The sequence below is a fragment of the Argiope bruennichi genome, chromosome X1 (assembly GCF_947563725.1).
Source record: "Argiope bruennichi chromosome X1, qqArgBrue1.1, whole genome shotgun sequence".
NCBI classification, from domain to species: domain Eukaryota; kingdom Metazoa; phylum Arthropoda; class Arachnida; order Araneae; family Araneidae; genus Argiope; species Argiope bruennichi.
In genome coordinates this window covers 117811625-117835686 of record NC_079162.1, presented here as the reverse complement: position 1 = coordinate 117835686, position 24062 = coordinate 117811625, and the positions used below count along the sequence as shown (strand labels likewise).

Below are 24062 nucleotides of genomic sequence, written 5' to 3'. Positions count from 1 at the left end.
AAATATTTGTCCTTTGGTTAAAATATGAAAAAAGCATTTTTTTTAGAAAATATTTAAACCATTGTCCTACTTTTCGCTGTCTAAAATGTAATTAGCTAAGTGCCAAAAAATATTAAAAAAAAAAACGTGTATCATATTTTTTATGGCAAACTTGGCATATAAATAAGTTCATGTATATTTAGTATATCTGGCAATACTCAGTTGCAATTTGAAATAAAAAAATATTTGATCTCATTATTAAATAGTTTTATATCGTGAATTTGAAGTATTAATAATTAATTTCTTATTTAAAGTATTAATTCATATTATTTCAGCGTATTTTCGATCTATTTAAAAAAACCTTCATTTTGACTTTACAGGTATAGCGGCCTAGGCAGACGCGCCATTTTGTTGCGATCGAACAAAGGTGTAAGAAGCATCTTATCGTACTCCGTGTAAATTTGCACTTAATTCTATTCAACATGAGTTCTGCCGACAAACAGAGTGATGTTTCTGTTCAGCGAAAGGATGACTGTCCCCCTGAAAAAGAAAAAGGACAAAATGATGCTAAATCTGATACTTCTCCTCAAAAAAGAGCAGCTTCCGAGGTAAGTTCTAAGATGCCGGTCTTCCATTCAATGGCAGCCATGTTCTAGAAGTTTGATTCTGTAATTGCATAAAACCTAATTCATTTATTTTACTGTCGGAATTTTATTAAATATATACATAAAAATGCTATTTATATTAATTAACCCAATGTATATTTTCCATAATTTGTTTACAATATAATTTTCACTTCTAAGTGTGTTCAAAGCCATTTACCAACAGAAGACGCGTGGAGATCGTTATTTTTAATAAAACATAAAATATCATAACTAACTACTTTAAACGATCTCTAGAGAGTATTTAGATCTAGGTTAGTTTACGATCCTATTTGTATTGAAATGATCTTGTTTATTTTTTAATTAGATTTATTTGTGAATTATGACTTATTTGCTATTGATTTAATTTTACGTTTGCTGTTTCGATTATTTCTTTGTGTAGTTAGTAGAGAGATCCTAAAAATAAATTATTAATTTGGAAAGTAAACAAAATACCTTACAACATTCTTTTGATAGTAGGGTAATTGATTTTTGTAATTAATGTTTCGAGATTGTCCAAATTTCTTTCAACTACAATTTTATATCCATTAAATGTAACTTCTACTTTACGGTTTCACGCATTTTTTACCTTTTTTTTTAAAAAAAAAAATCAGCTTAAAATCATATTGCTACTATCTGTTATATATTGGCGATGTTTTGCAATGTATTCTACGTTTGTAATTTCTTCTCGAATAACGGCTTTTCTTTTAGGAAGAAATTTGTGAAAAATAGCTTTGAAGTATATAGTTATACTGATTTGATATTTTTTACATAATTTGTAGTTTTTTTAAACATATTCGTTTTGGATTCCAAAAGTTTTAGAGATTAGTTTAATTTGTAAAGCTATGTATTTTTTTTATGAAATTTAATTACTTTCAGTTAAATTAATTAATTGCTTAATGGAGTTCTATGCCTTGAACAGTTCAATTTTGGAATGTGTATTTAATGAATATTTTAGTGAGAGATCATTTTTTTTTTAGCTTTGAATTTGTTGAATGGAAAGGTTCTGCTTTAGTGTTTTGAAATTTGACTTTCGAATATCATCATTTTCAGAATCGAATTTTATCATTTTTGAAATATTTTTTCACTTATGCAATAATTTTACAATATTATTTAATATCTCAAGTACTTTTTATATAAATTTATTCATATTATTGTTCACAGTATCATACTGATTTTATTTCCGGATGTTTCTTTGGATTCTTATAGGAAATTCAACTTTTTTGTTTCATGCTTGGATCATGTCTGAAGCTTGTTATTGTTGGACATTTTTTAGTTTAATTGGTGTAATCATTTAACAAATATTTGCAGTATTACATACTGCCCTCATTTTTTACTCCTTTAATTAATGTTTCTATTTTCTTTTGTGCTTAAGTTCTCTCAGGATTTAGCATTGTCTTTTTCCTTTTTATATGAAGCATTTGACAGGATTTTTAAAATTCTTTTAATATTTTAGTCCATGAACTATTATGCATTTTCTACTTTGGAAGAGAAAAAGTATACTTTTGGGTGTACACAGGATTTACTTATAATTGATAAGTTATTGATTTAAAAGCTGTTAATCATCATTATAATATTTATTCAAATGCAGTATAATTAATATTAAACTAAAAGTGGTATAGTTTTTTTTTATTTGAAAATATTTGTTTATTTGAAAATATCTTCAAAATAAACTTGAATGTAACTCCATTTAGCAACTAAAATCATTACAGATGCATATTAATTGTACAGAACAAAAAGAAAAAGTCAATTTTATTATCTATTTTCTACCAGTAGTATTTCATTTTTTAATTGTCTGAAATATTGTAAGGTACATCTAACATTCATCAGTTAAAAATATTTAATAAAGCTAATATTGCTTTTGTAACACTGCACTGGTTATATAAAATATCTGAATATTTTCATGTACGGAAGTATTCTGGAAACTGCTACAAGTGGTAAGATCTGATGCATCATAGAGATTGAGTTGCTCGTCACCAAAGAATGAGATCTACAAGTCATTAGGTAATCCCTGGCTCTGCAGAGAAGGTAACTAAGATGTGTTAAGCATATAAATTAGAAGATGTCTGCCAGTCATATTTATTACTTCGTTGTTTCTCCATGGTATGATCTCCTTTCTTATGTTTCCACCACAAATATTTTTGTCTGTTTGGGATCAAAGGTCAGCTACCAACTCTTTAAAGTGAGAGTTACTTCATATTGTACTTAGATGATATAGAGTATAAACATGGAAATATCTTGACCTTCCAGCTATGATTTGCAGTTGCCCTTTAACCCTCTGTCGGGTGCAATATTTGCTGTGATGAATACAGTCACAATTTGTCTGACAAATGTAGGTGAAAAAAATTGTATTAATATTAAAACTCATTAATATTTATTTTACTACTCTAAAAGAACCATTGACCTTTATAAAGGAAAAAATATTGTGAAAGAAAAAAAAATAACAAGTACTGGTTTTTGATTTTGTACAAAATTGACTTAAATCGCATCAAGTTTGAAATTAAATTAACTTGAAACTTGTAAATAATAAAAGAAAACTTGAAAGAAAGATAATTATGTAATCAGTAATGCTGGACATTGGAAGAAAAATTCACTTGAAAATCGGTGAGTTGATATTTTTCTGCCTCGTGTTGAGTTTTCCTTTCCTTTCAATTCCTCATTCATCCAAGGATCTTCCTCATTGTTGTTTTCCAGCAAGTCTCTTATTTTGGCAATATGATTTGGATTACAGAGTTTGTAGAAATTTTTACCCATTTTACTGGGAAAACTTGGAAGGCCCAGAAGAACAATTAATATATTTTCAACAAATTTTGAATGATTCAGTTTTAAAATGAGTAAAATAAATGCTTGTAATTCGAAGGTGGGAAAATATTGCAAACTTTCTTAAGTACAATGATTTTCGGTGTAGCGTATTTGTGAGATCATATACTATTTTCTAATAGCTGGACTAACTATTCTCCAATAAGCAGTCAAGTCAACTGATCTGAAGGATATACTTAATATATGAAGAAATTAGACTGCTAAGGGGGGAAATTCTTCCCCTTTGAAGTATAGGTCTGTAAAAAAAAAAAAAAAAAAAGTAAGCTATGCCTGACAGGGTTATTATATTTGTAACATATGACAAAGGCAAAAACACATACAGTTGTATAAAAATGTTGTTTGGTTCAGAATTGAATAGTGAGCTAATTGGAGAAATTCACACTGTTTTCCATTTTTCAGAAAAGTGAGGAGTACCTGACTGAGAATTTCTTATATCTGTCAGTTGAATGATTAACAGTATTGATGATGGTTTACCAAGCAGTGTCATCAGTAGATCCAGCAATTGGGACTCAAATCAAATCAATGAACTGATACTGAGAATTTAGGACATTGAGATACTGAGAATTAGGAGAAAACGAAGAAACTTAAGTTACATCTGTAAAAACCATCATGTGAAGGGAAATGCTAAATTGATGCAATATAGGGATATTAGATAGGGGATGGAAAGTTTTTCTATACATAGAATTTAAAAAAAGCATTTGCTTCTCTCATAGATTTTTTTTAAAACTGAATTCGATATTTGGATACCTAGTCTTCAGAAGATGCTGATACATTTAAGTGTTCTAAGGTCTAATCCTCGTTAACTCATATAAGATTACAGAAATTATTCAGAAAGTGATTAGACTTCCACTAGTATCAGACATAATCTGTGGAGTTGCACAATATTATGAATATTGAACAACAATTGGAAGTTGCAATATCTTAGTGCTTCTTGAATTGTATGAGAAAGGTTTTTGATGATACCTGGCACATTCCCTCTAAAAAAATATCTTCTCGCTTCATGAATGTGAAAAGTTGATTGATTTTTTAATGTTTAAATGAATTATTTTGCAAATATGTAGTAACTTATAAAAATATTAAATTGGTGATTAAAATTGGAAAGTTAAATTATAAATTTATTAATAAAAATCTCTTAAATTTGGGTATTTAATTGAGTTATTAATATAGGTTAAGTAGATGCTTTACATATTTTCTACAAAAGAAGGAAAAAGTAATCAAATGCATTATTTCTAAATATACAGATTTTATATTGGTAAATCAGCTTGCTGAGAAACTATAGTAAACTTTTTGAATGTTGAACAGTTTCACTTTTTCTGCTTTATGCTTAGTTGCCAGATTAGATTGATTACATACTGGAATGCCATTGAGCATCTGTTTTTAAACTGAGGGCCATATGGCCATTTATTTATTACTTGTATAAGATTTAATGTATGCAGTAGGTTATTATGATTGAAATCTTGACATTCTTCCTTCTTTATGAATAGAAGGAAAGATTTTAAAGTTAGAGAGAAGTATGTTACTTCCCTCCTTCCTTTATACCCCATACATTATTTTAAAATTTTCCAAAGATTTTGTCTGTTTTATTCACTTTATCTTTTTTTTTTTTTTTTCAGATTGTGAATATTTCATTCTTAGAAATTCAAAATTAATTATCAGAAATTAAATCATGATTTTTAATATCAATTAAAGAATGACAACACAATTTTTAGAGGGGTAACAAATAGCAGAGTGCAAACTGAATTTTTTGCTTAATATGCAATACTTATGCTAAATTGTAATGAATAATACATTTAAATAATAGTGATATGTTATGTTTTTTTTTTTTTTTTTTTTCCTCAAGAATGCAACTTAAGACATGTTGCATCATTTACATGAAATAAAAAAAATCTGCAGTTTATCACAATTTATGACAAGAATAAAAATAAATTTTACATTTTCTGAAGAAAAAAAAAGTGGCACTTAAAATTTTTTAAAATTCTGAATGAGGTTTCTCTCCCACAAGATCATACAAATGTAAAATAGACCAGTAGAAGTGAGTCAAGTGTTCAAAAGTAAAATTAAGATACTGAATAAGAATATGGGCAACAGAATTGAGTGCACCACAGTTTGTACAATGGGGAACTCATTTGACAAATATCAAATATATGTGTACCATTTGTATTCAATGTGAAGACAAATTAATTTTATATCTGCACATCATCTTGGTAAAATTGGCTACATATTTACAATTGGTTGAATAGAATGTATTTTATTGTGAATTTACAGGACTCTAACCATTACTTACTCTCCATTAATATGTCTTTTGATATATCCTGATACATCACAAAGGAGAATGCAGAAAGAAAGAAATATAGAAACTAATTTCACAGTCCGATCTGCCAATTCATTGTCCTGGATTCCATCAAGACTGGGGACCTAGCAGAGTATAAAGAAATACTGTGCGATAAAAGAGCGATGTCTGTTCTTTATACTGAACAATATGTTGTAAGAGTGACTTGTAGAAGTGTTATGAAAAATAACTTCAAAATGTATTTAATATGTTAATCCATATGTAAGATTGATTTATATTTGTTATCCTGGGGCCACTGTGCAAGAAATAGTTGTTGAAGCATATATGCATTAATAGTTTTATTGAAACCATTGAAAGGATTTATGTGAAAAATGGATGTTGTATACCAGGGAGAAAAGCAGAAACAATTAATAGACTATATCCTTGTACCAGAAAGCTGGGTATCAGTGACGAGAGATTTCATGTATTCATTAAAGTGATGGATAACTGTTGTATGAGTGTTATGAAGTTCTCTTAAGAATTGACTGATTTGTTTTACGAATACCATTAAATATGCTGCATCTTATTTGTAAGATTTTTTTTACTTTCTTAGCTGAACCAAGCCTATTTATTTTTCTTTAACTAAGAAATCAATTTATATTCCCATACTCCTAAATAATTTTCAGATGATGTATTACACCCATTAACCAGATTTTGAAGTCTTTGTCATTAAAAGAAAAATCAGAGCTAATCAAAGGAATTGAAGATAATTTTTTTTAAAAATCTTTTTAATATATATCACTAAAATTTTAAAATTGACTTTTCGTTGATTTTTAAGAATTTTTATTGAAAAGAAATTTACTAAATCTATGCTTTATGTATACAAGTTAAGTATATTCTCAAGTAAGTAATCTGTGTGTTAAATATTGACATTTATAACAATATGTTCAATATCTGTTGCAAATTTAGCCTCAAGTGCATTTGATCTTTGTTTCTTTTGCCTAGTAATAAATTAGTGAAGAAGAATTCGAAGTGATGCTTAACCCTTTAAAGGGCTATATTTTTCCAGTCACGGTATATTGAAATATTTTTAGGATTGACGTTGTTCTTAAGAAAAGTGATTGATTTAGCTTATTAGATGAATTTAATCTGATTAATTAATTTGGTTAATTAGTAATTAAGTAACAAATCAAGATGCATGATTTTGTGAAAGATAAGGAAGTGAAGCATCCATGTTTCTTTCCTATTGAAAAATTTATCAGAACTTATCCCAACCTACATAATTTCATGCAAAGATTGATGAGTTTGATGGGAAAACATATATTACATGGCCTTAGAAAGGGTTAATTGAACTTTATATATTTTTTTCATTTCAATATTTCTTTAAAGCAATTGCATGTGTGTAGTTATTTATTTATTAATTAGACATTTAATCTTTTGCTTTGGGGATCTGTGTTATCTAGATAAATAGTAAGCAGTTTTAAGAGGCATTATGATCATCTTAGAAATATGGAAACTAATGTGTTTTCTTCATGTTGCAGATTTTGTTTTTAGTTTTATTTCAAGGTGTTTTAAGCATTTTTCATCCAGAAACCTTCATCAAGGAAGGGAATAATTATCACAACTATACATTTTAATTCCCGAGTATTTTATATTAATATCAGTATTGTAAGATGAATTAATGATAAATGGAAGGAAAAAAATTATCAGGAATTGCTATAAAACAATTTTTAAGATAATTTTTTAACTCAAATCTATTGTTTTTTGTACTTGATTCTTTTCTGGATCTACAATGACCTGCAGTTTAAGAAGCCCATATCTACTTTATGGTTTGAAAATATGAATTTGCTTTTTGTTTTACTATTATATTTGATCTTGTATTATTCAGCAAATTCCTATAATCAATATTAGGACTCCTGCTTCAAAAACAGGTCTGTATGACTCTTTATACAACTATCTTCCAAGATTTTCTTTGTTAATCTTAGTCATGGAGAGTCTTTGCAAGGTTTAAAAGAAAAAGGCTGGATTATTATATCATGTTGTTTTCATATATTTCTTAACATCTCTGTTAATGAAATTAAGCAATTTTTCAAGGATTTTGTTGGGAAAGTAAAATTATATTTCATGAATTTCAAATTACTTCTGTGTAGCCTTCAAAATTTTGAATCATCATATTTGTGTTACTTTTGAGGAGGATTAAGAAGAAATTATAATGTAGCTTTCAATTGGGTCTTGGCTGAAGATTCAAGATCTTTTGGTATATTCTTGCTTTTCTCTTCTTCTCTTGTGTTGTTTTTCCCAATGTGGCAAATTGTCTTTGAAGAATTAAATGATATGCATTTTCCATTTTAAAATATTAGTTCAGAATTCTTACTTTTTATCCATATGACACAGTATAGCCATATCTGGCCCATTAGGTTTTAAACTGCATTGTTTAAAACCAGCAATGGTAAGTATTGAAGTAACTTGAACAGATAATAAATATTGTCACCAAATGAGCACGTCTGTGGATCAGTCATTTTGATTTGTTCTTAAATTAATTTGAAGATTAAACAAAATTATGATTTAAAACCTAGTGGAATATTTTAGGAAAAATTGATTTTATAAATTTTTAATTCTTTAAAAACTCAAAAAATTCCTAATTCTGTGGCAAAAAATTTGGAGTATTTTTAGCATAAAATTAATACAATAAAAAAAAACTCATTGCTCATGCTGCCATCTGTTTTTCTAAATAAAGACTAAATGCTATTTTTACAACAATTTTTTTTTTTATAGAAAATTTTAAAATTGGTGTTCTCTTTTGCGACCACCTTCCCTGAAAAGGTTAATTATTTTTGATTTTGATGAAATTCAGTTCATTTATAGTTTCTTAATTATTGAAGAGAAGCATATATTTGAATTTAGTTTTAAAGATCATATAGAATGTAATACACAAATCTAATTTGTTTATAGATTCGTAGTGTGTTGGTAAATTTTATACTAATGAGGAATAAATTTTAAGCAAAATTTTCATGGAGAATATTGGTAGAATTTTATACTTTTGAGGAATAACTTTTAAGGAGAATTTTGAATGAAGAGGATATATATGTACATGACTGTTCTGTATTTGTAGTTTTTGTTTTAGTTCTGAATTGAGCAGGGCCTTGCATTGTTATATATAAGTAGATTTTAATATCTTCTTTTTCTTTTCAGTTAAACAGCACTGATGAAGTAAAGCAGAAGATGCAAAAGGTATATATTTCTTTAATTGTTAAATCATTTTGTCAATATTTTTAAGTCATCCATATTTTTAAAATTATTTAAGTCTATTAATAATTAGAATTGTTTTTAACTGCCTGAATTTAAATGTTAGGACAAATTTTTGGATTGAATGCTAGACTTTGTATACAATAAATGAATTAAAAGATTGGAGTTTAATTGCAGTTTTATCTAACTAAATATGATTCATTGATGGTTAGAATCAATTTCTTAAATTATAGTGCTCTCTGTGCACATTACTGAATTTTATAGTTAAGTATTACTTTCGATGTATTGCATTATGTTGTAATGCTATATAGAGAGAGCAATACCTAAATATATAAAACTTGTGCATGTGCTTTGTGTTATTTTGAAACACAAATGCAGGCCTGCCACCTGTCGCTTTTAAATATTTGTACCTATATAAAAAAGGGGTGGCAAGCAAAATATTTCCTTTTATGTGTGTTCAATTTGCAAATAATAAATGAGTTAGCTATCATATGTTATCAGATGTTACAAAATAATGCTTGCTTAATATATAAAAATGAATTGAATTGTGTTACTTAAAAATTGTAATTTGTTGAGTTTCTAATTTCTTTCTTTTCTTTTCTTTTCAGATTGACCATAAGAGTAAGTGATTTCATTCAGTTTTATCTCTGTTTGCTTGACAATTCTCTTTTTAAAAAATGTTGTTGCATTCTCTTAAAAGTATTTAATGAAAATTTCAGTTTTGACTAAAATAGATTCTACATAATCAAAATTTCAATGCCATATGTAGGTTTTGTAATACACAGTGTTTGTGTGTGTGATGGTTTAAGTGACATTATCTAACCTTATAACTTTTCTTTTTAATATTTAGGAAATTTTTTTTCTATATTTTTAGCTTTTGAACATGCAGGGCTCTCTTCTCCATTTTTGTCCTTTGATACTTTCTGTTTATGTACTAGATGGGCCATCTTGAAATGTACTTTTACTTTTTGGGGTACTGTTACTTTATTGTTCATATCAAATGTTGCTATTGCTGGGTTTTATTCTTTAGATATTTGGTGGATATCTTTCAGTTATGCCATCCAATTAAAAAAAGTGGATATTTTTAAACCATGCATCCTTTGCTGTGGAATGTGAATACTAATTTATTTGTAGGTTTATTTTATAAAGTTTGTGACTTCTCAGAATTTCTGAAAATATTTTCTAAACCATATTTTTTTGCAGTGCTATCTGAAGGTGCCTAGTTGTTCATTGCATATTTGTTATTTATTATGTTGTGTTTTAATCAACAGTATTTTCCCATGACTTTGAAGTGCTTTTATATACATTCTGATGCTGATTGGTCATTTTGCATTGGAATTACCTATTCATGCATTGTGCTTTACATTTTTACAAACACAAGTGAATTTCTACTTTGTTGAAGGCTGGTTTAAGATTTTTTTGCTCAGTTATTTCAAGTAGAAGGGAAAATCTACATTCTATTCATCTCCTATTCTTAGAAATGAGTGCATAATACTAGTTATTAATCCTATGTGTTTTTTAAAAAATTTAATGTTGTTGTTTACACTGCTTTTTTTGCTTGCACTCTGCTTAATGATAGCAGCTTGAAATTTTCAGTTTTTGCCCTGTTAAAATTGTATGCAGTTGGATGTTAGTTTAGAAAATGGCATATTTGATTTGCAAGCTTTTTAATAATAACCATTGAGCTTGCATTGCCTCGTTTCACTAAATGCTACTCAAGTTAATGCACGTTTCTGCACAAGATTTTACAGTTGCATTCTTAAGTTGCTCTGCTTTATTTGAACTATCCATATTTATTTAGCTAATCTTTGAAGCTTAACCTTTCCATCTATTGTAGCCCAATTTTCTTGTTGATACTTAACTTTTTTTTTTTTTCAGATAATCTTCATTTTGTAGGAATGCTTTGCTGCATACTGAGCTGTTTTACATAGGTGCATTTGTGCTTTAGACTATTAGTTGCTTACTAGAATTGATGATATACTGCTTATTTATATCTGGCAATATGCATGTAATAATTTGCCTGTTTCTGAATTGTTTTTAGTTGAATAGTCAAGCTTACAGGACATAGTAATCGTAGTAGATAATCTATTTTTCATCCTTTATTTACAATCATTAATTGCCATTTATGATGATTGTACCTTAGACATCTACCCCTTTGATACCTTTTTCCAAATGATACTTGCTAGTTCTATTTTTTTTGTATTATATTCTTTATTTTTTGCTTCTTAACCTTTATATTATTTTTACATTATTGTGAAGATTGTATGACAATTTCGACCTTTGTTGTAATAAAAAAAATTATTTGACCATAGTTTGAAATTTTCTTGTTTCCTGTGGTCTTTATTGATTTTATAATTATTTGCTTGATGTTAAATGTTTAATTATCCATTGATATTTGGATAGTTAAAATAATAAGTTCATACAACAAAATGTCAGGTTTAAAATAATGGAAATTCTTGACATGCAATTATTAAAGCTCTTTTAGCCAGGTGGGCTCAGATTTTCACCATCTGTATCTATCAAAAGTGCCGTTTCTTCTTATAATAAAAATGCAACTTTTTGATTGGTTTAATCTTGATCTTATCCTGCTACTGCTGTAATTCCACATTCAATAGCAGCTTTTATTGCGAATTCAAGCTGTTTTATTGGAGTTTTGAATTTCCTTATTGCCATCTGATTTTATTTTTTTTAAATGTATCCATTAATGGAAAATTGTCTTTGATATATATTCTCCTGTTGTTTATGCCACTTTATTAAAATATTGCTTTTCGAGAAATGTGCATTGCTAAATTTTGTCTTGCTTTTTAAAAAAAAATCAGTTTTTAAAAAATCGGTCGTCACTTGTTTATTTTTTGAACATATACTTAAGTGCACCTGCCTCCCACTGTTACATTTTAATTAAATTACTGCTTTGCCATACTTGGTTCATGTGCTTATGTCTTGCTGTACTGCATTTTGGTTTTAAAATGAGTTGGTTGTGATTTGAAGGTTTGGAAATTCTCTGGATCATTGTATTTTAGGATCGACCTAAGATGAAACTATTGCTTGCTTATTTGGTAGAGCTAGTTTCAACAGCCGTTAAAATATTGTATCTTCCAGATATTGCCTGATTTTGCAATCAATATATGCTTAATCTTTTAAAGAAATTTCCTTTTCCCAAAATGTAAGGTAGCTGAAAAACTGTCATTTTATTTTGTTTTCCAGTCAGAATTTTGGGGCAGGTTTATGGAAGTTGTATTCTTAATGAAAATTCTTTAAATCTTTGAATGTGTAATATATGTTAAGTACTATCAGTCTGAGAATTTAAATTTTTATTTCCTTATAGTTTTGTTCTTTTTATTCTTCAGTTTGTTATGAAAACTTTTATTAGATGTAGCACTTTTAATTTTCAATATATGCTTAATATGAAATTGTTCTTCCACTTCAATATTTAAAAATTGCACTTAGTAATATTGCAACTTACTGCTCTGTTTAACTTGTAAATATTTATAATTCTGCTATTTTCTACTAAGCTTTAACTTTTATTGTGTAATGTATTATGTCTGTATTACTATGTTATTTTCTAGTTTTCCAGCTGAAAGTAAGACTTAAATAAATTTTGAGAATGCAACAACTATATTTAAAATGTACTAACTAGGTTTATTTTATGTAACTTATATTTAATTTTATGATATGCATATTAAATTAAAGGTGTACAAATGCAACCTGTTTTCCACTGTCTGGCATTTCTAAATTTTCTTTAAAATTCCAATGGTTTCACGTGTGCTATTTTGTGTGATATCAGATAAAGCTACAGGTACTTAAGTATATGGCTTTCTACTCTGGCAAAATTTGTTTCTGGTTATACTTGATAAAATATTAAAATTGTCTAAAAAGACCTGCTAGAATGCTAGATGATTGCTGGGTATGTGATTTGTAGGACCAAAATGAATAGAAGCTCAGTTTGTATAATGTGGTACTCTAATTTTCATTCATACCATGAAGCTGTGATGTATTTCCTTGCAGCTTTATATAGGTGTAATATAGTGCATACAAGAGAAAGAATTATGGATGTTATTCAACTGTTAATCTTTAAAGAGGCCAAAAATTGCTCATAAAAAATGAATTTATAACTGCCGTGTCATTACATTAACCTGCAGCAAATGAGTAAACATATTCTGTTACCGAGACTGTGTTTCAATATTTATAGGATTAAAAGTGTTGATACTTATTACATTACCAAAATTTGTTGCCTCAAAGTTTTCTTCTTAGATGTTTTAAAACTAATTGCAAGTTAGTTTAGTTTTTATTGACACTATTAGAATGTTATTTTAAATTTTATTTGATGTTGAATGTAATTAATTTCTTATGTACAGGATTGGTGTGTAGTAAAAGATTTTGATAAAATGTTTAAAGAAAATTGTTTTATTTTTTAACTGAATATTTGAAATTGTATACTTAAAATTTGTGGTATTAACTTTCAACCTATTAGAGGAGAATTTAAACATTATAAAAAATCAATGGATTTCTTTTTTAAATTTTTCTAAGGGAAATGTATTAAAAGAATATGTGAACAATGGTTAAAGTAAGTTTTAAATAATTCAGTCGAGGCAGATTCCGTATCAAATAGTGAAGCTTATCTGAAAGGCACTGGGAGGGTTATGTTTGCTAAATGTTTTGTGTGAAGCGTTAGTACAAAAAATTATGAGTATAAAAATTATTTCTGAATAAAGTGACTGTTGTTGCAATGAAGATTTTTGATAAGTGATTTAAAATGTTGTGCATCAACAACTGAAATACCTTCTTGTTGGAGCATCTGAGAAATGGACGAAAATTGGGAGATTTTTGAGTTAATGAATTTTTTGGCTGTGTCAACTTTCCATTATCAATTTTAGTTGTAGAAACTATAAGGCAATAGTTATGCATACAGTACACATAATTTTGATTGGTTTGATTAGGTTAAAGAATGTTCTTACTTTTCTAATGGCTGCTGACCTTTATGGAGGTGCTTTATTTGCAAAACTATGTGTCATTGTTACAATTGGTCCAGTAGAAATTGATACCTTAGTAGTTGTATAATTTATCTTCTATAAGAAACTTATGAAATATCTTCGGGGAAGAAACTATATGGCTTAGTTGTTAGTAAAGGTATTATGGTCTCTTTAGTGTTTTATGAATAATTTGTGAAGGTTTTTAAGCAGTAGCTTGCCAATTTTGATCATAGTTATTAACAAACTCCTTATGAAGTCAAGATGGTGATTTCATTTTTGAGGGCTCTGAGAAATTTACTTTCCCCTCAAGAAATCTCAATGCAAATTTCTTGTAATGCACAACTACAAATTTTTTTTTAAAAGGGGTTCAGAATACATTTGACAAGCATATATGACTCATCTGTACTGAAAGAGGGAAGAATACAGTGCTTGTAAGATTTCATATTCTTCCCTTAATCTGTTGAATGGCCATCATAAACTGTTGGTTGCTGAAAAATTGAATATTGGTTCATTTAAGTTAGTCTCATTCCTGCACTTTGCATTTTTGTGCTAAGATGCAGTCTGTGTAGTGTTATGCTTATAATTAGTCATAAAGTTGTATGTTTTGGTTGCTAACTTATAGTATATATCTGGGCTAGAAATGAAGTAGATGCTACTCATTTATTAGTATCAAGGTAGCACAAGAACCATTTATTAAGTAAATGTTTCATCTTACCTTTGGTGTCATCTAGCCTTATCATTTTTTCCCCCTGCAACATTTGTTTTGATTTATAATGTTCCCCTCTATTTTATGAATGTGTATATGAACATGCTTATTTTAGTAACTAAAGTAAGAATTTTGCTGGTTCATTTGGACAGTTTTTTGTTCCGAGAGACAAAATATGATGAATGATTGAAGGAGAGGTCTTTTTCAGTTTTTACTGAAACATTTCCTTAACAAGTATTTGAATTCCTTATTTAGATCAGTAGCACTTTGATCCCCCCCTGATATTAAGGATTGCACTAGTTATATTAAGGATAAAGGAAAAATACATTAATGAAACTTATGTTTTTGCTCTCTGATTCAGGTGGGTAGTAGAAGACTGAAAAAATTCTATACCTTGAGAAAAGTTATATGCATGGAAATGAAGAAAATCGGATGATAAATTGATGGATAAAGCTCTATTTTACCACTGTTGGTAAAATCTTTTCTAACTAGCCAACATCATTTGCCTGCCATTGCTGTCTGTTTTAGCAGCCTCTAAATTTGGTTCATGGCCTCCCAGATAAAGAAAGAATGTTCTAACAGCATGCTGAATTCGGAAACATTGGATAAATCCACTCACTTGGAAACCTTTTTGAAATTCCTGCATTTCTTCAATATTTTTGACAAGGTCGCTGAAAGTACAGGCTGATTATAATTCAAGTTACGATTTCAAAAATCGATAATTTTCAAACTACTGGTGAGAATGACGATATTTTAGCAGAACAATTTCTGAGGCAATGGAATTTTGTTTGGCGAGGGGGGGGGGGATAGTCGCAAGATGTGCCGATAGATGGCGTCATGTCATGGAAAAGGCCAAAAATGGATTGGTTAAAATACAGGGATATTGTTAGCCAAAAGGAGGCAATAGAGTTTACGGGTTTACTAAAAATTTAGCGATAAGAACAAGATAGCAAGATAAAATGTTTATAGCAACAACAGTGATAATGATAAAAATAAAAGAACTTCATGGAACAAACAACTTACTGATGGGTGGTTAAGGCATAAGTTGTTCGATTACCCCCCCCCCCCCCCCGTCTTGTTCCGCTACTAATTGGAAGCCCAAAATGGCATGCTCCACAACAGATCGGAGGGTATCTGTACTGATGGAATGGATGTGGTGTGTGATGCTTGCCTTCAAGTCTGCTAGATTCTCAATCTGCTCACTGTAAACAACATTCTTCAAGTAACCTGAAAGCCAGAAATCACATGGGTTTAAGTTGGGGGAACGTGGCGGCCACGTAGTTGGAAAATGGTGGCTTATGATCCTATCGTCTCCGAAATGAGCACTTGGCAGCTGCTTCACAGGAGTAGCAATGTATGGAGGAGCGCCGTCTTGCATGAATATTGTGTGATCCACACTGTCACTGCTGAAGTGACGGATGGACATGGTTACGCAAAAGAGCTTCATGCCGTCGCCAGTATCGGGACCCGCAGGTGTGATCTGGAAGAAAAACGAACCAACGATAAACGTTGCCGTTATTCCGGATCACACAGTGACCTTTTCAGACTGAAGTAATGGCTGTAGCTGGAACGGTTTCTCGGTCACCCATATCCTGCAATTTTGCGTATTTACAGAACTGTGCACATAGGAGTGAGCTTCGTCAGACCACAGAATGTTCCATGGCTATCCGTTGTCCACTTCCATCTGGGCAAGAAAATGTGGTGCAAAAGATTCACTTTTTTCCAGGTCAGCAAGTAGCAAGTACTGCTGCACATGAGTTATCTTGTACGGATAACAGCGCAAAATGTTCCGTAGGACTTTACTACCCACCGTGCTGATCGGCATATCCAGCATTCGGCCAGTTCCCCATGCATTGCTGATTTCAGCATCACTGTTAGTCTGTTCTTGTAACGGTATAGCCACATCTTCCACAGCCGCAGCCGAAACTTTTCTTTCCTTTACCCCTTTTACGTTGAATGAACCCGTCTCTTTGAATTTAGCAATCATTATTCGCAGATCATTTGTGGTTATTGGACCCGATTTTATGAATTTTACTGTCAGAAACATCATGATAGCTGTAAGTGCACAGTCATCGATCTTATAAAAAAAAAGCTTCAAGAGCAGAGCGCGATCATAGGCAGAATCATGATGAAGCATTCAGGCAAAGAGCTGGTGCTCTGCATTTTTATGGCAGCTATGTCTGCGGTGCGCATGTCACGTATAAGTAATTCGCAATATCTCCAGACAACATGAACCCAGACAGCGCCATCTATCGACACATTTTGGAACTATCCCCCTCTCGCCAAACAAAATTCCATAACCTCAGGATTGTTCTGCTAAAATAACAAGTCATTCTGACCAGTATTAAAATTATCGAGTTTTGAAATCGCAACTTTAATTATAATCGCCCTGTATATTGGTTGCTTTGCTTTAAAATATATGTTGGTTGCTATTCTTCAGAAACATATTGATAATTTTAAATTTTGTTTAAAAAAAGCTTTTAGTTCAATGAGAAATAATTGTTTATTCAGCTATAGTTATTGATTCAAGTGAATGTTTTATATGCATATGTGGAGGCACTCAGATCCCTTTATTTTATTTTGGTTGGCTTGCTTGAATCTTTGCAGGTTTAGATATTAAGATATTGGGGGGGGGGAGATAGTTTCTCAGTTTTCTTTTTAAGATTTCTGCTCTTTATTAATCTTTGAATATATTGCAAATATTTAGATTTGAAGTTGTCCCCTATTTGATCAGTGCTCTTTGTCTTAATTGACTTCCAAATGCAGTTTATTTTATCTATTTAGTTTTCATTTCATTTTGAGATTATCATTATTAAATTACTGTGCTATAATTCATCTGTTATTGAAATCAAAGTCTATCTTGGAACATTTGTCTTTGGAACTTAAAATGCTTAGTTTTTCTTGAGTATTTGTTTCATTTTCAAACCCTGTCTCTGAGATTTCTTTCTAAAATATTGCTGGTTTGAGGGAAGTGTTTGAACTCAGGTTTCTTAACCTTCAGACATAACAGGTGAATAGGGCAAATGGCATGGTAGTGAGATATAAGGTGGTTGTTAGTAGGTTGTTGTGATAGAAAAATTGAGGACATCTCTAAAATTCTATTTTCTCTGAAGAATTTTTTTGTAGTTTTATTGGGCAATTGCTGAATTTGCACAAGAACCAAAAGTTTTAATATATAGCTTCATATTTTCAGTGTTTACAAAAAGAACTTGCAGTTTTTTCTGCTGTATATTGGATACATCAAATTTTGTTTACTTATGTAAATGTGTATCATGGATTTTTTTGCTTGGTTTTCATTTATATTTTTCTTCTGCATTTCATATTTTTAGTTTTTGTCATCAGTTTTGTTTAAATGCAGCTATGGTACACAGTACAAATAGTTTTGCATGAATTCCTTGATGATGTGAAATTTTGTTACTTGCTATTTTCTCAGCTGTTTGCTGTCGGGTAGTTTTTTAGGAGAAATCCTTATTTTGAATTGTCTGTTGTGATTTTTCTTTTTGAAACTCTTCTATTCACGAGAATATGAATTTGTAATATTATTACTGTATTTATAATTTTCTGATTCTAAAACAGCAAATTTTAGTTATTCTCTCTCTGTTGGCTGCTTCGGTGTTTACTATGAGCATGTACAGAAAAATTAAAGGAAAACATTTCATTTTAGGAACTACTCTTAAATTAACAGTATTTTGCCAATATTCAAACATAAAAGAAATTCTTTCATTTGTGACTTATGCATAAAAAAAAAAATACTGTGGTAAATTTTTTCTTACAAGTGTCTATGGAGTTACAAGATTATTTTATACTAAAAAAAAAATAGGTACTGTAAACAATATTTTTAGCTTCTTTAATTAGCATTATCTACTTCCTAAATAAGACAATTTATAATAATTTTGCTGCAGGTTGATATATGTAATTTTGATGGCTTTAATATTTTATTTTTTGTACTGTAAGAATAATGTAGTAAAAGTTGGTTGTTACTCTTTGTATAAAGATTGTGTGCTTATAGCTGGGGGGAAAAAAAGTAGTGGTAAGTTTATTTTTTCCAAGATAGTGCAAATTGTGTTATATCATTAATTATACTAGTATAAGATTGTTTTACCATTGAGTGTATTGTAAATTATTTGATTAGTAAATGTGATGATTATCTTCTGTGATGTGTGGACAAATGAAATGTTTGGATTTTTGAAATGTCATAATGTATATAAATTACTGCATCTGTAAGTTATTGTAATAGTATTTTTCCTTGTATAAATTCTATTTCAGACCATGTATGTTTATGTTATAAATATAAGGTATATTTTATTTTGTAAGTGTACATCTTGACCTTTGATTATAAATGATGCAACAAAATTTTTAGTTTACTGTAAAACTAACTTTTGGAAATAATTTTGATTTGATTTGTTAAGAAGATTTTTATTTCTATTTAAAACTTTAAAAAGTGTATTATACATCTGTTTTTATTAATTAAATTCCAGATTTTGTTTAATCTTAATAAAGTATGGAAACTTAAGTGCTTCATGCTTATTCGTGCTTGAATATCTGTCATTTCAATTTTAATATTTGTATTGTGATTTGTTATTGGCTGTAATTCATTTATATATTTGTGAACTTAATTAGAAGTAAATTTCAATCCTATGGAATTCAGTTCTCATTCAGTTTCAGTTCAGTTTATGTATCTTGTTTTCTTTTGTTTGTATCGTTTCCAGATGATGCTGTGACTGTGCAATGAAAAAAAAGTTGCTGTTTGACTGATTGTTCGGATGACTGTTATTATTATTTAAAAAAAAATTTTTTTTTACTGAATGTAAATTTTTCATGAAATTGTGCTTATATATATTTTCAATATTTGTATTGCTTCTTGACATGTTAATCTTTTAGTTACTTTGCCTTATTCTTGAGGTAAGTACAGCTTTTGCTATAATTTAAATGAAAATATATTTTCAGTGGTCATAATTTCTAAAAATTTCATTAAACTGTATCTGTTGAAACAGGTCAGTGACTCTTTATTTTTGTGTATTTTTTTTACAAGTATATTTAGTTGCATAGTTGTAATGCTTGTTATGTTGTAACTGTTTAGTTTTTGAATGCTTTGATCATGTTATTTTTCTATATTGTTATTAATTTTATTAAATATAATGAAATCTATAAAAAAAATTTATGTTTTCTACTTAAGATGCAATTATATATGTAAATAAATATAATTATAAATTTATTTTTCAAATATGATTTGCCTAAATGAGCTAATTCTTATGTGATTATGCAAAGTGACATTAGTCACAACTATATATTAGATGCTAAACTGATATACCAAAACTTTAAACGAACTGTCGAAATTTTGCATTAATCAATGTTTTTTCGACTGAATTGCTTTTATCCTGATTATATAATAAAAACTGTATGGTCTGTGATACTGTGAATATTGAATGTATCGTGTTGTATTGAGTGAATGATTCTGAAACCCTACTAAAATAATTGATTTTTTTTTTAAAGAAAGATAATATAGATTTGTTAATAATTGGATCTTCGATAATTTGCTGGCCTATGTAATTACACTTTGACGAGATGCAAATGTAAATGCCTTTGCTGCTGAAAGTACCCATGTATGAAATTGGGCAGTTGGGGCCCTTTGTTCTGTCTGTTGAGCTGCAAGACTTTATGTAACAAAAGGAATACAGTTCTTGTATAATCCTTAAGTAGAATATTTAAGTCTAAAATGCATGATATGTTGTTGCCTTTTAATGGTGTACTGTTATTCTAATAAATTTTTTGTGAAATTTGATTAATTTTCTAAATGCAGTGATTTTAATTTCATGTGAATTAAAAGCTTTACCATTTATTTGAAATTGCCAAGTAGTGAATTATATTTGTTTAATTAAATTGGCATTTGTAACTGCTTAGTTATCATTAATTTTGAATTTACTGAAATAAAGTGAACATGTTTTAAATCCTTATTTGTAATATAACATTTTGATTTTCTGTTGCTTCATTATTTAAAATTTTTATTTTGACTGTAAAGAAGGATATACAGCAGTATTTTTGAAATAACTTTTTAAACAATGTATTCATTTCATGTATTTTTATACTGATTATAAACTTCAGAAAAATTCTGCTTTTTTTATATTGTATGTTTCTGTAAAATTTCTGCATTAAGTATAATTTCTATAAAAAAATTATTTTTAGCAAGAGAAGTAAATTTTTTCCATTGTTTAATAACATTGAATTGAATTATTTTTATTAATTGCTGTTTTTTTAAGTGCTTTATTAGATGACTTTGGTCCATAACTTGCATAATTCTTTATTGCTTAATAAGTAAATTATAAAATAATTCATTGTAGTGTATCTATCTACTTTGTTCAATATATATATATATATTTGCTACTATTGAAGCTTCACCTGTTAGTCTTGTTTAATTGACATATTTGTAGAAATCTATATAAATGTATTTACATATGTATAATATTATGTATAACTTGATTTATTTTTGTATTTTTCCTTTTTCATGTAAATTTATATAAAATATATTTTGGAAGTTCAATTTTTTGCTATATTTTACATTATGAATATGCAGAAATATAAAAAAATTGGGTATTCCATTGCTTTTTATTGGGTATGAATGTTATAAAAATATGCCTCTTTATTCATTGTGAATTTAAATGTCATGTAATAGTTGAATTCTCCATTATTCTTTTTCTGTAAATATGCTACCATATACTGAGCTTTTTATCACTTATGGTCCAAATCTGTACCTGGTATTATCATTTATGTATGTTCCGATAGGAGGATACTATACTTTTTACGACTATAGCTTAATAGAATTACGTTTTTGATTTTAATGCAGTTATTATATAACTTGTATTATTTGCAAGCTAATTATCATATTGATCAGTAATTTACTATACATATTTACATGTTTCCCCGATATTCTTTTTCTTACTTATGCTGAATTAATTTCGTCCGAATTGTTAGTAGATATTCGTACCTACTAGAAAAACTTTGTGATACTTTTTGTGTAGAACTGAAGAAAGGGGCTGTTTTGCCATATAAAATGAATGTTTTTTTTTTATTTTAATTTTGTAAATACCAGAAACTTTTTCTTGATTTTTTTTTATATGCCTTTGTTTGTTGAAAGGTATTCATGAAATATATATATTTATTTTTTTAAAAAAATTGTGTTTTGGGAAACTATGTGTTGGAATACATTTTTGCCAGAGATTGCCTTTGCTATGAAGTGCTTCGTGGCTTGAGAACCTGATTTGAAAACTCACCTAATAGCTCACGATCGTTGAATCTTAAGACTGATGGGAAATGCACATACAAAATGACTTGTGCAATGCCAGATAAAAATGGTTTCAGGTCATACACCAAATTTAAATTTGACTTATGGAAGTCTTAATTTTGAACATCCTTTAAATGAATTTCAGGTATGTGCTGGACATCATGCATGAGTCTGGCAATGACACTACATTCTCATATGAGTCTGGCAAATGACATCTCATGCACTTGAGTCTGGCAATGACATCGCACTGCCACTCTTAAGCTGTGCTGTGTTAAGAGGTATAATATATACTCAGATAATTGGAACTTTACCAAAGTATATTCTTTACCATTTACCTACGAAATTTACAGTTGCTTCGTTTTGAAAATGCATGAGTATCAATCCAGTGTATTCTTGCATATTAATTATTTACTCGGCTCATGAAGTGTATATTTCAACTAATTTGAAATAAGTTTGTAAAATGTTTTGTATATTGTTAGCTAGGTTTTAAAAAAATGACAATAAACTATTATAAATTTTATTTTTAAGGAAGCCAGTTTCTCAACTTCAGTGTTTGTGACATTAATTTAAATTTTAGTTCTTGAAAACTTTATTCCATAAAGCGTACTTTTTAAAAGTCTGATTTTATATAAGAATGTTCAATATCTCAGTTAACTTATATGAGCTTTAGTTCATAGACCATTTGTAAGATTTTTATTCCATCGGTTAATTCTTGAATTTATTGAAATTAAAAGCAAATATGGTTCAATTCAATGATAGCCAACATGTATATGCTGGTGTTGCAAGGTGTAAGGACTATATTTTATCTAGAGGCCTTAAGAGATTTTATCATTACTCTAGTATTGACTAAGTTATAACAATATACTTAATGATTTGATAAAATAGGTCGATTCATTAAGTTCCTATGCTATTAGGTTACATTTTGATTTCCCATTATATATCATGTAATTTTAAGTCATGAAGTTCATTCTCTCTTATCTTATTTTTTCTAGATAAAGAGGAAAATGGGGAATCTGAAGATAAGTATGATGAAGATGGTGATGATGATGACGATGTCATTCCTGATGATTATGATGAGGGAGAAGATGGCGAAGGGGAAGATGGAGATGAAGGTGCTGATGAAGAGGAAGATGATGATGAGGAAGCTTAATTTTTGTTATAGAGCATTGCTTCTAGGGGGATGATTAGCGAACAAACAATATTGTCATTTCTTTTATTGAAAAGGTATTTAAAAAATTTTTAAACAATTGCCAATTTTTATTTAATATTAAAATAAAATGTTGCATTACATAGCCTCTAAAGTAAAACCTTTAGCCATTATCTCCCCTACCAGTGTAATAAATCATTGTAGGCTTCTTTTATTATTATAACTACAAGTAGCTGTAATAACAACAAGTTGCTGTTAGTTGTTGATGTAAAAAATTGCACAATATTTTTTGAAGTTAACATCTCCCATGTCATCTCATCTGTCATATTTGTGCTGTTCATTCACCTGTCATTTTTTAGATTCTGTGTCAAGCAAAAGCAGCTGAATGAAATACGCGTGGTTTTATATGTGAAGTCATTCAATCATTTTGCACCTCCCTATAGTTTGATAAACATCAGGTCATTTTTATATGTATATTCAGATACATTGAAAAAAAATTTGTTTCAAAAACTATAAAATAAAAGTACTGACCTAGAGTGTATCTTACATTCTTTTACATAGGGGAATATTTGTGTTCATTTTTATCTAATACTGGTTCCAATTTTTATTTTATAACTAAAAAATCATTTATATTCACTTGCACATACCATTTACTTTCACTTTTCAGTTGATCTTGTTATTGTATATACTGTTCTCTAAATTTTTCTTTCATCATTTGATGCAACAAAAACTGCTGATACTATAATTTGTTCTGTATTTTGATTGAAGCCATCGTGTATTTTGTTCCCAAGTTGTCAATAAAAGCTCTCTTCTTTGAATGTGGTTCTTGTGAATTACTGTGATGTTTCTGATACTGGGGTGCTTGTTTTAAGTAACAACATTGAATATGTTTATAAAGTTAAATGTAAATATATAGCTTATCTGAAAACATGTATATGTGTACATCCTGTATGTATTTAAATTTTACATATTGATTCCAATCGGTTTTTCAGGTAGTTAAACCAG

At 28.9% G+C, this 24062-nt stretch overlaps 1 protein-coding gene across 1 annotated transcript; it reads left to right on the top strand.

Annotated features, from left to right (window-relative positions):
- The first annotated feature begins 360 nt into the window (after positions 1 to 360).
- LOC129959438 (uncharacterized) lies at positions 361 to 23875 on the top strand. The gene is made up of 4 exons (XM_056072269.1): positions 361 to 587; positions 8902 to 8940; positions 9564 to 9576; positions 22903 to 23875. The coding sequence occupies exons 1-4, from the start codon at positions 462 to 464 to the stop codon at positions 23058 to 23060; spliced, it is 336 nt and encodes a 111-aa protein (XP_055928244.1). The 5' UTR covers positions 361 to 461; the 3' UTR covers positions 23061 to 23875.
- Positions 23876 to 24062: the final 187 nt, after the last annotated feature.

What these genes read in the sequence shown, in the direction of transcription:
- LOC129959438 (XM_056072269.1), top strand. Translation starts at nt 462, where the DNA reads ATGAGTTCTGCCGACAAACAGAGTGATGTTTCTGTTCAGCGAAAGGAT. An exon ending in AAAAAAGAGCAGCTTCCGAG is followed by an intron (nt 588 to 8,901) that starts GTAAGTTCTAAG and finishes TTTTCTTTTCAG; the next exon opens with TTAAACAGCACTGATGAAGT.